Genomic DNA, 12,161 nt, shown 5'->3' with positions numbered 1-12,161 from the left:
ACGCACCCTTTGTCACCGTACACTCTTTACAGTTTCACCTTTAACCCCGGTGAACCGTGTCGCTCCATTCTCCCTGTCTCTCATCTCTTTTGTCTTCCGTTCTTCCGCCCACCTCGGGCGCGTTATCTAGACGAGCCGCGGTACTCAAAGCGGACTTAACATACTTCCCTCGTCTCGTCGGGAGTATCTCGAAGGTCCTCTCTTTATTCGCACAAGCCATTCCGCGATCTGAATCTTTATGGAGGCAAACTCGCGCGGAGAAGGGCTCGGCTCGTCAGCCCCGACTCAGAAGGCGATTTTAAGGTAACAACATTAATTTAAGGGGGGAGCCTGCTTTAGAACGCTGAAAATAAGGTATATTTTACGAATTGTTTTTGGAGAAACTATACAGCGGATCATTATAAAACTTTGATGCATTTATTAGTACATGTTTAAAGATAAAACAAATTATTTTTTGATTTGAATATATCGCTTGTAGAGGTCGTCCTGGAGAAATCTTAGTGCAGCCGCGTCGCCGGCATTGCAAATTGGTGAGCATTCTCCTGCCTCCAAATTTCGTCTAAACTGAAAAATTGAAATATCTTCTCGTTATTTATGAATTCCCATCGTCGATGAACCAAAGAGAGAAGAAAAAAGTTGAAAAGTGCCAAAATGGTGGAGCTTAGGACACAAAAGTACGAGTTTTAGGCAAAGTTTTTGAACTTTTTCATGCAAAAATAATTGTTTAACCTAATGTTTTTATGAATATTAAAGGTTCATCGACGATGGGAATTCATAAATAACAAGAAAATATTTCAATTTTTCAGTTTGGATGAAATTTGGAGGCAGGAGAATGCTCACCAATTTACAATGCCTCCAGGACGACCTCTACAGGCGATATATTCAAATCAAAAAATAATTTTTTTATCTTTAAACATGTACTAATAACTGCATCAAAGTTTTATAATGATCCGCTGTATAGTTTCTCCAAAAAAATTCGTAAAATTATACCTTATTTTCAACGTTCTAAAGCAGGCTCCCCCCTTAACCGAGGCAGGCATTTCTTTGTTTCTTAAAAGCGCAAACGGGAACTAAATTAAAGATGGATATTCCAATTCCCCGGGGGTAGCTTTTATTCAAGGTTATCGAGGGTAATGTACCGATAAGTTGGTCTCCTAACGAAAGGCACATCCTGTTACAGTTGCCTGAATAGGGCGGATTTAATCAGAGTGCACGACGGGAAGGATTCAGGGGCGCCCACAATAGCCGTGCTCTGCAACCAAGGAGCGGAAGTGGAGGTGCTCAGCACGGGACCAGACCTCTACGTCGAATTCGTCGCTAATTCCGAGTGGCCGGGCCAGGGCTTCAAGGCGATGTTCCAATTCCAGCCATTGGACGATGCACCGCATTCTGGTCGGTAACGAACGACGGTTACTCGTCTCGGCATTACGAAAATCCATCCTTCCGTCCATTCCCCCCGCCACCGTCCCCGTTCCTCTTTCTTCGGCTCGTCTCATCTCATGCGACATATAAGACCGCGGCTATTGGTACTTCCGCCCAGGTGAGCTCCCAAAGCCACGGGACGTGCCATTACATTATCCATTAGCTCGCATCGCGCGCCGCCGGAGCATTTTTTGGACCTCTCATTCTATCCGGACCATTTATTCAAATTGTCCATCTCTTTTATTTACGCGGGGCAATTTCCCGCTTTAAGAGAAACCAACGCGAGCCACTGAAAATCAAATTGATTGTTTGTTTCTTGGTACTCTTTCCAACTGGTCAATGTTATGCAGACTGCAGTTTAATCCGAACGTATCCTTGCATGGATAGATTGATTTGAGTTGCAAAATTGGAAAAGTTTTGTCACAAAATTACAGAGAAATGTGATTGTCAAAACTGATGGCATTAAATCAAAGTCCGCGCCAGCTTGCGAACTCGGTCGGTACCGCAGTTCCAAGCGGAGGAAGTTCGAAAGCTCAGCAGGACGTGTCGCTGTTCCGAAGCTTGAAAGCGCTGTGAAACAGAGCTTTTGCGAAGCTTTCCGGCAACGTCGGAGCTTTTCACGGTCGGCAAGGAAGATCGTGAAGATCGTGCTTTTCAGCAAACCGTAACCACTCGCAGGGAAAGCTTGCATTCCCCGTGCATTTGCGCACCCGCTTTGCTTACCGGGTAATCAACAACTTCCACATAGTCGAAGCGCTCGTTAAAATTATCCGTTGCTATTCCTGTATCTTTCGAGTTTGCCATTAACAGATATACATGGCGAGATTACATGATAAATTGACGTATTGTCAGATTGATTATCAAGTGATAACCGGATTCCCTGTTCGATACTTTGATGTAATTATCGCTGGTCCTTTCATTCGGCGGATCGTCGATGTGGACTGCGAATTCGATCAGTATTGATTACTTTCACGCAAATCAACGAACGATCAATGCGTCGGTGTTCCCATTTCGAGGAAGAATAGGAGTGTCTTTACGTATTTACGAGGAAATGAATCATGCGGCTAGACCCTTTGTGCCAAGGTAGATTGGCTGCGCGGTCCATTGCATACGCGATTCCCCGCTGTAATTAACGGCACTGTATATTCTGGGGATAATTACAATAATGTGTTTCAGAGCCGGACAAGGTCCCAGGGGCCGTTACGGGAAACCCCAAGTACTCGGTCATCGGACCAGCTGTCAGCGCTACCAGTGAGTATACACATTACATGCTGTACGCGCGATTTATCACCTTTCTTAATCAATAATCGTCTTGCCGCGTCCCACGGCGCTTTCGCCGGAGGGAATAAATACGCGCGGCTAAAGTACCGTGAAATCGGGCTTTCTGTCGTCTTAGAGATGATAGATGTAACTACACGTAGCTACCTGGGTCCATCGTGCGAAAGGAGTACAGAGACATTTACGGCGATAAATGATACGACCCACTGGCCCGTATCATAGGAAATTTATTAGATTTGCGTGCTTCGTAAAAAGATTATCGCGCCCGCAAGACCTTTCCGAAGGGGAGTGAAATGTAATCTGGAGAACGTGACATACAGTCGAGAGAACAGGATACCTCGATGTAAAATAAAATTTTACTTTGGACGTAACACTTTTATGAAGTCTGAAAGAATAAGTGTAACGTCAGTCCCAGGAGTATATAACCCCTGTCGTTGTTTAAAAGGATTATTTTGATGTCTTCAACATGAGCACCGGCGAATACGTGTAGAAATATGATTTTCCCCAGAGCCCTTGGCACATAACTTCTCCGTAACACAGCGGCGTATAAACTTTGTGAGTACTTTGTGCTTGTAGAATCATCACCCGTATGTTACGGGCGGTGGCGGAAGCTCGACGGACTCTGCAAACTTTATGGCTTTTTCATGAAAATACGATGCTCGTCTTATATCCTGAGTATCCGCCATAAATTCGGTTGACAAGTAGCTCTATTCGATGATCTAACTTGCGTATGTCTGTTTCTTCGTGGCTCTGAATTCAGATTACCGTCTCTCCTTTGTCGATGCATAACGCTCACGCAATTTTGTAGCCCCTGAATATCGTAACGTTCCTATTATATAATATGTTGTGACGTTACGGCGAGAAGAGGACGTACTAGATCTAAAGATCCCTTTGATTAAATCGCGACTGATGTAGTAAAACCCACATGAGACACAATCGAGTCTCAACTTTTTCGAGCTCTTTCAGGGGTTCGCCCACCTCAGCGTTCCATTTATGTAATGGAAAAAAGAGAGCCATCTCAGCCGACTAAACCGCACATTTTTTGTTAAATTCTAATTTGTAATCGATATCTCGCTGATAATTGTTCGCGCAAGAGAGCTCTTAATTAACGCGCGTAGTCATATTGCGCAGTACATCCGCTCGTTTCCGTTAATTAATACATGCATTCGAATCATTCAAATATTCTCGGGCTTCATTCTAATCTGAATTTGTACGTGGGACCCTAGACCTCAACATGTTTACTCATGTAAATCTATCTCTTAATACGGGTGAACAACAACAGCGACGATAGGGGTAGGAACGCGTGGCAATGAGAGTGCTCTACCAGCACAACGGAGTCATGAGAGTGCTCGAGGCTCGAATGGGAGCCTCCATCCTGTGAGATACCGAAGGCCGATCCCTATCTCGTCTTTCCGACCCTCCGCTTCGCGACGCTTAGGTTTACTGTAAAACACGACGCGCGATGTACCTACATGCTTTTATACGGCACACCCTGCGCGACTCCTCACCGAGTGCTCTAAATTATCACAGCACAGCTGCACTGTGCAAGATACATCCGTTGATGCATTTCTGTTTGTCGCGAGTCTTCTTCGGAGAAAATTGATCGCTGAAATTTTAACGCATTAATGTTCGTCGCGACAAATTTATGTTTAATTCGTGGTGTAGTAACGAATGTTACGAGTTTTATCCATCTTACGTGTATGTGTTTCTAAGAGAATTATACATATATATTTTATTGCACGCTCTCTCTCTCCCTCTCTCTTTCTTTGTGAAACTGTGATTATTATCATGTAACGTGAGAGGAGAGCAATGAGCGATTTCAGACAGCTCGCTCAGCTTTAAGATCGTTACAGGACGAGTTAATGGTCACGGGAAGAAGATTGAAATGTTTTCAAAGCGGCGTCCGTAGATTTCGATCACAGATCCATGGCACGTTTGTGCACTAACAGTAATTACGTAAAGTGACAATGAGCAATGTCGTCGCAGCAGGAGCAGGTTTCATTTGCGTAATTGGCTGGTTACGTGAAAATATCGTCGGTTCGCGCCGCGCGAACCTATCGCGGGTGGTTTTTTCCACTTTTCGATTTCCATTTCTTTTTTTAATCGGACGGGCGAGAAATGCACGTCGATAGGGTAATTACCGCAGAAATTAAGTGCGCCGATAAATAGAAAGGGGAAAGTTGTTTTATCGGAAACGAATGGTCAAGTTTTCCAATTTCCTCACGCCCGGCTGCGCGAGAACAAACTACGTGTCGGGACGGCACGCATACCGTGCGCAATAGCCCGTGCATCTAGGATCACTTTGCAGGTTCGTCCTACCAGTACTGTTTACTGTACGGTGCGGAATAAAGCGAATATAAGCGATAAATAACGTCCGCGCGCGCGCGCTCACCAACGAAGGTAATGTTCCGCTAAACGTACGCACGCATTAGCTCGCCGAAAAAGAACATATCTCGTCGCGGATAATACCGTCCGCGAGATGGCAAATTCTAATGGCTCTGCCACAGCCGTCCGTGCGAGCTGAGGATTGGACCGAGAATATGGAAAAACGACGTGTACGTGCGAATGATGGATCGAAATCCTGCAATTTTCTCCCGTCGTTCGGGAAAGCGCTACGTATGCGCTATACTGCCGCGTGACGGTAACTTTGCAAATGACATAACGTTGTTTCCCGCTATTTTACGCTCGTCTCCGTGCCGGAAAGTACACCTTCCTGCGAAACTAATAATAACTTTCTGCAGCAGGCACGCTTTACACTTAAGATGTAAGTGTCGAGAACTTTCTGCGACGTGCCCGGTCACGATAACAAATTTTCTTTATTATTGTCAACGCGATTTAATTGCCAATGAAATATCGCTCGTCCTGTCAACGGCCGGAATAAGAAGATCCTTCGCAGCTGCGAGGATAATGAACGTTACGTAAGGAAAAGAGTTGTGTCGCAGTTGAATCGCGTTGCAAAGAATTCTTCTTGTTATCCTGAGATAGCTCGTTCATGTTCGGACATTTTGCCAAGCCAAGATCGATATACGGCCGTTGTTTGCCAAACGAACCTGAAGAATCTTGAAACGCGCGGCTACCACTCGTGAATTCAATGATGCCACGGCATGCTGCAATATTTCGCTATAATACTTGCGACATCGCGATATAATATTGATCGACATTAGATCAATGTACGACGCGACGGCCTATAATTTATGAATGGGATGACAAATTTACATGTGGGTAAGTGGAGCGCAAGCACTTTAATTTTATATTCTTGAATATTCACGTTATTCATCAACGTATGAATATGTACGCTCGTCTAGAGTATTGCAAACGCATCTAGTTAAAAACATTCTACTAGCACGCCGTCGATCAGGTATAGGAGCGCGTATGCATAATGATAAATTTCCTACATAATGTATGTCGCATCGATGTCACGCGCTCTTACGGGACAGATATTGTTTGCCATACGCTAATTTATTAACCTGGTCATCGTAAATCGTGCGCAACATTGCGTCGTACGCTGCGAGAGGAAATCCTTCCCGATGACACGAAAGCTCCTCGGACAATTACTCGCAACAATGGTGGCTAAAGACCGTCATCCTGATTCATTCATCGGAAATTCATAATTGAATCTGTAATTGTAAATAGCGGTCTCGTTCGATGCCCTCATTCAGAAAGGTTCACTAGAAAGGCTCGCAGTCGCTCTACGTGAGTGCACGAAAAGGGCGCAAACGCGTGGCATGGGGGATAAATTAAGTTACATCGGCAACAGGGCGGGCGCGAGAAAGATACTCTAGAGATTGAGAGAGAGAGAGAGAGAGAGAAGTATAATGCACGCTATCCCACCGCCGGTTCCACCGACGACATCCCACACAATGAGGTTTGATCATAATAACGTCGGCTCCATAAAGCGCGCCCACCTGCGTCTATGTGTCGGATGCAGAATGATCCACTCGAAACGAAACGACCCGCTGTGACAAAGTGGGCACTAAACCGGGCCACGGCGAAAAGAAGGACCTGTAGGAGCCTATTACCAACACTTGTCCGGACGACGGACGCTGCGTACGCGATCGCCGAAATTTACGGCGAAGCATTTCGCTCTTCGTTCTTCCTGCCGAGGAAAGTTTCTTCGAAATTCCCCCCGACGGCGGGAATTATCGTAGCGTTTCACGTGTAAACTACGGGCAAAGGATTTAGGAAGGATACCGAACGAAGGGCCGGCGCGCCAACAACGAATGTATCAACGAATTATTTATCGGCTTCCACGACGGGGGTAAGTGTATTAGGTGGTTGCAAAAATTGTGAAACCGATGGTTTCGATGGTCATGAAATTTCATCAAATCGTGTGGCAATATCGCTGAAAAAACGTATGTATAATATTTTGGTAGTTTGTATCGTTGGAAAAATGACCCAATTTCACGTCATTCAAACCTGTCATTTAAATGCGTCGGGAGGAGATTATTTTATTCGCGCGTTTGAAATTTTTTGCATGTTTGTCAAACGAGGAAAAGTTAACATCATCGCTCGACTGAAAAAGCATCAATGTTTCACAATTATGCAATATTACGAATAATTGCTTTATATATTTTGTTCTATGCGTCACATTTGTCACATTAACGGCCCGTTTTATCTATACTGTGGTTTCCATCCGCACAATTGTTACAATCCGTACAACAATACAGAAAGCAACCGTATGAGCTATTCATAAACATTATGCAACGAGCGGCATTAACATGTAACTACCGAGAGCGCTTGCACGTCTCGGCGCAGGAATCAAACGGGACGCCGATAAATCGTCCGGAGTGCAAGCAGTGGATCTCTCGGTAGCGAGCCGTCGATTCGGTGGGCGGTTATCGATTTCTCCGGGTCGTGTGGCGGACGGGATACCGAAATCGAGGGTTCGCAGCCGAGTCCCGGTCCGTCGGAAATGTATAAGATCCGTCTCGCGCGCTTTTCAGGGATCGACGTTGAAAGAGTCGCGATTTACGTTAGCCCTTTTCTCCATGGGAAACGGGGGTGGAGCAACGTCAGTGACCCCCGCTCGGAAACCGTAGAAATCTAATAGACCGCAAGCGAGGATGAGATATCGGTTCCGAGAGATCGGTCGCGATCGATGAAGCGTGACAGTACTTACTCTGGCGTATCGTGAAATTCGCACCCGACCCCGTCTCGCGGAGACTTGCCCGATCGTTTTGACCCACCCTGTCCGCGCGAGCGAGTCCCGACGATTAAATTAACGGCACGAGCGAATAAAACGGAGCGAGTCTGGTTAACGATCAAACTTCTTGATCCGCCTGCAACTGGTGACGGAGGCGTTAACGCCATATATTTATATGTTTAATGAACTGCATGCTAAATTGCCACGAGAGAAGCGAACGAATGCCGCGCACGCCATTTACCGGTGATAAAGACAAACGAGTTTTTCGATTTGCTGGGCTGGGATTGGTCGCGTGAACGTATAGCGGCTATTCAACCCCACCGCATCGATCATATTTTTACCGTACAATTGTATGATCACCGATGACAAGCAAGTTTCCGGATAAGATAAAAATTCATTTATATATATATATATATATATATATATATATAATGAAAATTAAATTCATGCGTGGTTCTAAACAGACCGGACGATTTTCAAACATGTGATTATTCATTGTGACTCGGTCGCATCATCGATCACTATTAATAAAATACATTGCTATTGTGCAACCGCTTTAGAAACGCGCTTTTTGGAAGTGTCACTTGCCGATTCCGGTCGTACGAAGGAAGAGAAGGTTCTTGTAAATAAATTTGACGTCTTGCGCTCTGCAGAATCGCGAAGGTGGGTTATTCCGACTAATGTTCCACTGGAGACTCTTGGCCATTTTAAATATTACCGTGAAGATGACTATTTTATATCGTCGTGTTTCCTTCGATACGTGCCGACAGTGCTGCGAGACGTATCCCGCGTATGGTGTTCCGAACTACCAACGAATCGGACAATCAAAGGAACTCGTATTAATTTTTCAATTGCACCAGTCTCTGAAAAAGATTCTCTGACGCGTTTGCGCCGTGGATTTAAAGAATTCTCTGTGGGCCCCCGCGGCACGTTAAACAGTAAATAAAAATTTTCCCCCGTTTGCGAGAGATGGAATTTGCGCGAATGTTTGCTCTAAAAACAGTTATTACGAGAACTCGTGGCGGCAAAAATATGCGGATCACTTGGCTGCGCCGAAAATCGCCGTTATATATTGTTTTAGATAAATGCGCTTCAAACATAGCCCATTCGTCTCAATTACGTTTGATGTGTTCATTAATGAGTCAACGGTGGCCAACAGGATGGATTGGAGTAATGCAATCATAAAATCTAGACTTTAAAGCGAAACTTTCTCGAGTAATAAAGTCAATATTGGCCTCACAGTCCGCAGTGAATTTAGTTAACAATTTTTAATAGTACGCTATATCAGTGCTAATCTTGTTGCAAACTTTCTAATCTGCGGGAAAGCGCCGGGAAGAAGCGCACCGCTTGGTGTGTCTTCGCGCGTTGATAAAGCGCGTAGCCGTCCGCTCGGCTGCGCCCATGACTCTATGGCAACTTTGCGGCCACTTCGTCTCTAGTAAGCGTTAGAGACTCCGGCGTCAAGATGCGACGCCAAGTTTCTCCTATTTCTCCAAGCGCCGGATAATATCGACGAGCTGTAGCGCTTGTCGTCCGCTTCCAAGTACCTCGTATTTGAATACAAAGTACATTTCCCCCGCTGCCGAAAAATTCTCACTTCGACGTAACCCTCGTGGTCCCTTCTCCTTCAGACGTCCATGAAATATTCACCCTCGCGCTACACGATTTCTCGATCATGAAAGAATCAGACCCTCGCGCGGATGAGGAGAGACCGAAGGAGAGAGAAAGAGAGTGAGCAAGAGTCGGGGAAAGAAGACGAAGTAAAGGTTGCGGTAAAAAGCTCTCCGTCCGGAAGCTCGCAGGTTTTACCGCGTGACTTTTTCCACGAGCGAATACATTTATTACGAGCGCTTGTATCCGCGAGTTATTGCCGCGTAATCTTCGCCCGCCCGAAAGTTTGCGCTAAGGCTCCGGCGCTAACGTCCAAGCTTTTTGTAGCGTTGCTGCCGGGACAATCCTGCGCAAAATAAAAGCCGTCGTCGCGGCGGTCGTAACAATTATCATTAGTTGCACTCGCAGAAGCTTCGATGCGAATCGGGGGCAAAACGTGTTCGGTACGTTCTTTCGTCGCGAAACTTGCTCTCGGTCGATCAATAAAAAGCTACTGATCGTGACATCCGAGCGCGGTGAATATTCGATTGTCAAAGCCTCCATTTCCGACATTTCTATCACCGCGAGTGCTCAGCAGCTTTAGTGACTTCATTATATTATTGGCCCAGTGCACATAATTGATGCTGTGTACTGTGCTGATGAAAATATGATGCATAAACAATTCATGGAAAACGTTATGTTATTTTGGTAATTTACGGATTGGTAAATACGTGAGGATAGTTGTGAAATTCGTTATGTTTGAGAATTACGGAAAACTACGTTAACAAAGCTACGGTATTCATAATGAAACTCGTTCCCTTTAAAACATTGGTTGTTTAATTAAAAAATTTGATATTACGCTTCACGTTTTTGCCAGTGTTAAGAATGACGTTGCATAATTACTATACAGTTTAAAACACAGAGATTTTCTTTATTAAAAAATCTTGATAAATACTTTAAAATATTGAAGAGCCTTTAAATTTTTGTGTGACAAAAAGGTCGACTGAATGCTGGCCGAGGAATCTGTAGATGAAAGAATCGACCATAGTTTCTGGATGCTTTATACATGCGACGTTCTCTTTCAACCATTTGCTCTTTCAATTGTGTTCTCAAGCGGCAGAGCTTTGTGATTTCATGATCACTATTTCAAGTTGAAAGGAAGAAATAAAAGTATATCCTCGCCATTATAAAAGTTTGTAAAAACCGGATATTGCGAAGTTTAGCGGGGATGGCAAACAATGTTACGCAAACAAACACGACTATCCGACAGATACGGCTCCCGCGCGCTTTTATTAGACACAAACACACGCATAAATCATAAACATTCATAGCCTCGCAGTAATTGTGAGGATCGACACCTCTCTGGACTGTGTTTCTTAACGAAATTGTATTAACGCAATTTTATTGAAAAATTTCGAACAGTCTATTCCGCCTTCTATTCTGACTTGAAACAGTTTTGTAAATCGATTTCGCGATTGTGCATGTCTATCGCATGGTTCCACCACGACTCGACTTCATAATCTCATTTGATGTATAACTATACGCGCGATTATTCGCAAAGACATTGACCAACTATCGTCGATTGACGGCGATAGTTGTGCAACATGCATCACTCCTTGAAGCGAGCGAAAGACGGAAAGTAAGCGGGAACGCTCACGTGCACGACACGGCCTCGAAAACGGAAGTTTGAGGGATGATAGGGTGTTCAGCCTCGACAATTTCGGGAAGTTGTGACAGTTTGTCTACGTCGCGTCGGGTATCGAGAAAACTTGGCGGTACGAATAAGCTGTTTCCACGCGCGCTCTCGCTCAGTTTTGCCTTTTCGGAACAGTGAAAAAGAGCACACAATGACTCGCTAAACGTACGTTCTCAATATGTCGGAGCGTTTTTTAAATCTGAGCGTTACGCGAAACGCTTCAAGCATTTCTACATTACAACAGGCGTTTCGCTTCCGATATCTATTTTTTTTCTTCTTTTCTCTTCATTTTTTTCTATGTTTTTTATTTTCGAGCGTAGGATTTGTCGTTCGGAATAAACTGCACACTGAGAGCGGAACGCTTTTTCTCGTACGATTATCCGCTTAACCCTTTACGACGCACGGAGCGCGGGAGTGCCGAAAATATTTTTTCCACCGTGAATAATCTGTATAAAGAGACACTAAAACGGGGACAAAGTTGCAGAGAGAACCTGTGCATCGGCAGCTCGGTTCTGTTTTTCGGTTGTGGACCGCGCCCGCCCCGCTGTCGGCGCGCAGGGACGAATTCCGGCGCGGAGAACGCGCGCGGGCGCGCGCGACGCGGCCGACCCGTGCCGTGATTGCTTCGACCGGAAGTACTTTCCGGCAGCGTAGAATGGATAACAGTCCAATAAAATCTAATTTAACCGGAAGGGGGCGGAGGACGGAGGGGCAGACAAACTAGAGGGATGATACATTTTGCGGTTGACTGACTCGAAGTTGCGGTGTAGCAGACGGAAAATAGAAACTGCGATGGAGTTGCCAGCGCGCGCGCTCGCGTGCACGCCGCGAGAGAATTGTCCTGCAGTTATATGTGTCTCCTCCATATGTGTACGCATAACCACGTGTGCATCTACACACGCGCATATATATTTAAAGAGCGTCCATGCGAATACGTATACGACACGAATGGTCGCGCGTGTACAGCACGGCATGCAAGCCGCTGGATAGAAACGGTGGTGACTCCCACGCCTCGCGGGAGCGCTAGCCGCT

General features: G+C 45.3%; 1 protein-coding gene across 1 annotated transcript in view; it reads left to right on the top strand.

Moving 5' to 3' along the window:
• Positions 1 to 12,161, top strand: part of LOC105275774 (suppressor of lurcher protein 1) — a 226,943-nt gene that overhangs the window by 112,013 nt on the left and 102,769 nt on the right. Inside the window, exons 7-8 of the mRNA XM_026971836.1 lie at positions 1,181 to 1,392; positions 2,599 to 2,673. Coding sequence (XP_026827637.1) covers positions 1,181 to 1,392; positions 2,599 to 2,673 — 287 coding nt within the window. The remainder of the gene's footprint in view (positions 1 to 1,180; positions 1,393 to 2,598; positions 2,674 to 12,161) is intronic.

The sequence above is a fragment of the Ooceraea biroi genome, chromosome 8, assembly GCF_003672135.1.
Source record: "Ooceraea biroi isolate clonal line C1 chromosome 8, Obir_v5.4, whole genome shotgun sequence".
In the NCBI taxonomy this organism is placed as follows: Eukaryota; Metazoa; Arthropoda; class Insecta; order Hymenoptera; family Formicidae; genus Ooceraea; species Ooceraea biroi.
Note: the sequence above shows the minus strand (reverse complement) of the source record. Positions and strands in the feature narration are given on the sequence as shown.